The sequence below is a fragment of the Thunnus thynnus genome, chromosome 20 (assembly GCF_963924715.1).
Source record: "Thunnus thynnus chromosome 20, fThuThy2.1, whole genome shotgun sequence".
NCBI lineage: Eukaryota > Metazoa > Chordata > Actinopteri > Scombriformes > Scombridae > Thunnus > Thunnus thynnus.
Genome location: NC_089536.1, coordinates 2,190,400 through 2,193,278, shown reverse-complemented (window position 1 = coordinate 2,193,278; position 2,879 = coordinate 2,190,400). Strand labels below are relative to the sequence as shown.

The following is a 2,879-nucleotide window of genomic DNA, read 5'->3' as shown; positions in this document are numbered from 1 at the left end:
TGGAGCGAGAACACACAGCCTGTTCTCTGACCTTGTATGCTTTTAATCTAATTTGATTTCAAATGTAAAAATAATCACTCAGAGTGACATAATAAAGCAGTTGTTTAATACATATTACATGACTCCCAAAATCCCCAAAGTGATGCTTATGGCAAGCTGACAGGTGTGTGCTGAAGTCCCGTCCTCCATTTTGCTCGAGTGTCATTTTGTGACTGCACTGTATGTGTAGTTGGCAAAATCAAAATGGTGGCTTAAGTTATTAAAACTGAGCAGCTTTAATCATTGGTTGCTGAAATTCAAGGTTGGAGGAGCAGCGCGGATTATCGTCCTTTAGAGCACAAAGCTTCATATCCAGCCTGGCCTGCTGTCACTGCCACTCTCTCTTTTTCTCTCTCTCAGTTGATCCCTCTCATTTCATCTCTCTGGTGTCGTCCTCTGCTGTCTTTTGCTCGTTCTCTCTTTCCAGCCAGCTGTCCATCGCTCATCCTTCATCACTCAACTGTCTTTTTTTCTGCCCCTTCTGCCCACATTTCCTCTCTTTTTTTCTTTCTTGTTGATTCTCCCATCATCTCTTTCGCCTCTGGATCGGGCACGATATGAAGCGTCACCATGGGTTTCATGGAATTCTACCTGGAGATTGACCCCGTCACCCTGAACCTCATCATCCTGGTCGCCAGCTATGTCATCCTGCTCCTGGTCTTCCTCATCTCCTGCATCCTGTACGACTGCCGGGGCAAAGACCCCACCAAGGAGTACGCCCCTGACAACACGCCGGCGCCGCCCAGCCAGTCGCCCATACGCCTGGTGGTCATGCAGAACTCGCCCGCCTCTTCTCGCTACGAGCCCAACAACACGGCGAGCCACGCCGAGCTGCCGACGCCGGACCTGAGCCGGGACAGAGGAGAGAGGGAGCGGGAGAGAGAGAGGGAGAGGGAGAAGAGGAGTACTCTGGTCTGAGGAAGAGGAAGAGACATGAAGTGCTGTTGTCTCACTTTGTACAGTGTTTTTAGTCCTGGACTCTTGTTTTTGATTTTTAACATCCCTGGATGGTGTCGATGAGCTGCTGAGGAGGTCAGCAGGAGGTAAGCAGCCAGCAGGGCCAACCCAAAACTTTCTGGGGACCAAAGAAGAATTTAATAACCCATCCCCCTCCCTGAACCCCAACCACAACCCCCACCACCTGCAAATGTGTGTTGCAATAATTAACAAGAATTTAGGACTGAAACAATTTAAAACTGATAAAACTTAAACAGACATTTCATTTTCATTGATTTATCTATAAGGACAATGTATTAATTAACATTTCTGTAAGAGTCCCAGTGTTTTTCAGCTGCAGTCCTTTGGCGAGATGTTCTGAAACTGATAAAGTGATGGTTAACGGTTACAGACAGAGCACAACAAGATGCCATAAAGACATCGGCAAGAAATTAAGCATTCTCCAGACTCAGCACAATCCATGTAGAGCAAAAGCAGACAGCAAAACATTAGTGCAGTAATACAGCAACAATATCCAGTATTCAGTACATGGAGCCAGCAAGCAAGACAAGGCAACAAAACACAACCAAGCAGTACTGATTATAACCCTTTTTGTAGACATGCAGAGCAACAATAAGCAAAAACACAAATCAAATATGATAATCATAGTATTAATCTTGATGTTCAATGTGCAGTTACAAGCTAGTACAAAGGTCATTCAATGTGCAAATAAAAAAAACCTAAACTTACAATTTGCAAAATAAGACTGCATATCTTTAAATACGTAAATTTGGACCCCGAAAAAGAAAATTTTTGATTCAATTTCGCCCTAAGCAGCTGCCGATGCCCCTGGTTTCCATCACAGGGATCCTAGCTAGAGCTACCAACAGTTATTTTTGTTATCAATTTCTATGTATGTATTTTCTTTTTTCTTTTTAAAGAAAAACCAGTTTGTAGGATTTAGTGGCATCTAGCAGTGAGGTTGCAGATTGCAACGAACTTAATACCCCCCCCCCCCCCCCTTCCAAGTGTGTAGGAAAATCTACGGTGGCCGCGAAACTCACAAAAAACACAAAAGGTCCTCTTTAGAGCCAGTGTTTGGTTTGTCCGTTCTGGGCTACTGTATAAGCATGGCTGTGCGACATGGTGGACTCTGTGGAAGAGGACCCGCTCCCTATATAGATACAAAGGGCTCATTCTAAGGTAATGAAAACACAACAATTCTTATTTTCAGGTGATTATACACTAATTAAAACATACTTATGAATATTATATTTCATTTCTGTCAAGTCCGTTCTGCTAGACGCCACTAAATTCTACACACTGCACCTTTAAATCTTTTTTGACAAGGATTTGTTGATTTATTGTCATGTGCATTAAAATACCACCAGTGCATTTCCATACGATGAAAGACCTCTATGGACAGTATATATACACTATATATCATACACAATCATTCACACATAGTTTTAAACACAGCACTGAATGTCTATAAAAAAGCCCAACCAACAGTTCAAATCCTGAAGATGTTCAATTTTTATATCAATAATAAATTAAAGAAAAAGAAAATGAATTTGTCACTCAACTAATCAGTTAATTTAATAATCATTTCGACACTAAACCAAACCTGACTGTCCACTGACACTGTAGGGACTCCTGCATTGTGGGGACTCGTACCTGAAAACACACTGTCGTTGTGGGGACTCGCACCTGAAAACACACTGACATTGTGGGGACTCACACCTGAAAACACACTGACGTTGTGGGGACTCACATCTGAAAACACACTGACATTGTGGGGACTCGCACCTGAAAACACACTGACATTGTGGGGACTCGCACCTGAAAACACACTGACATTGTGGGGACTCGCACCTGAAAACACACTGACATTGTGGGGACTC

The 2,879-nt window shown here is 43.1% G+C and overlaps 1 protein-coding gene across 1 annotated transcript; it reads left to right on the top strand.

The window, feature by feature from the left end:
- Window positions 1-357: 357 nt before the first annotated feature.
- si:ch73-256g18.2 (small integral membrane protein 36) lies at window positions 358-897 on the top strand (the record flags this gene model as incomplete). Its single annotated transcript, XM_067577104.1, has 1 exon — window positions 358-897. A coding segment is annotated over exon 1 (288 nt), but the record flags the coding sequence as incomplete, so codon positions are not given.
- Window positions 898-2,879: the final 1,982 nt, after the last annotated feature.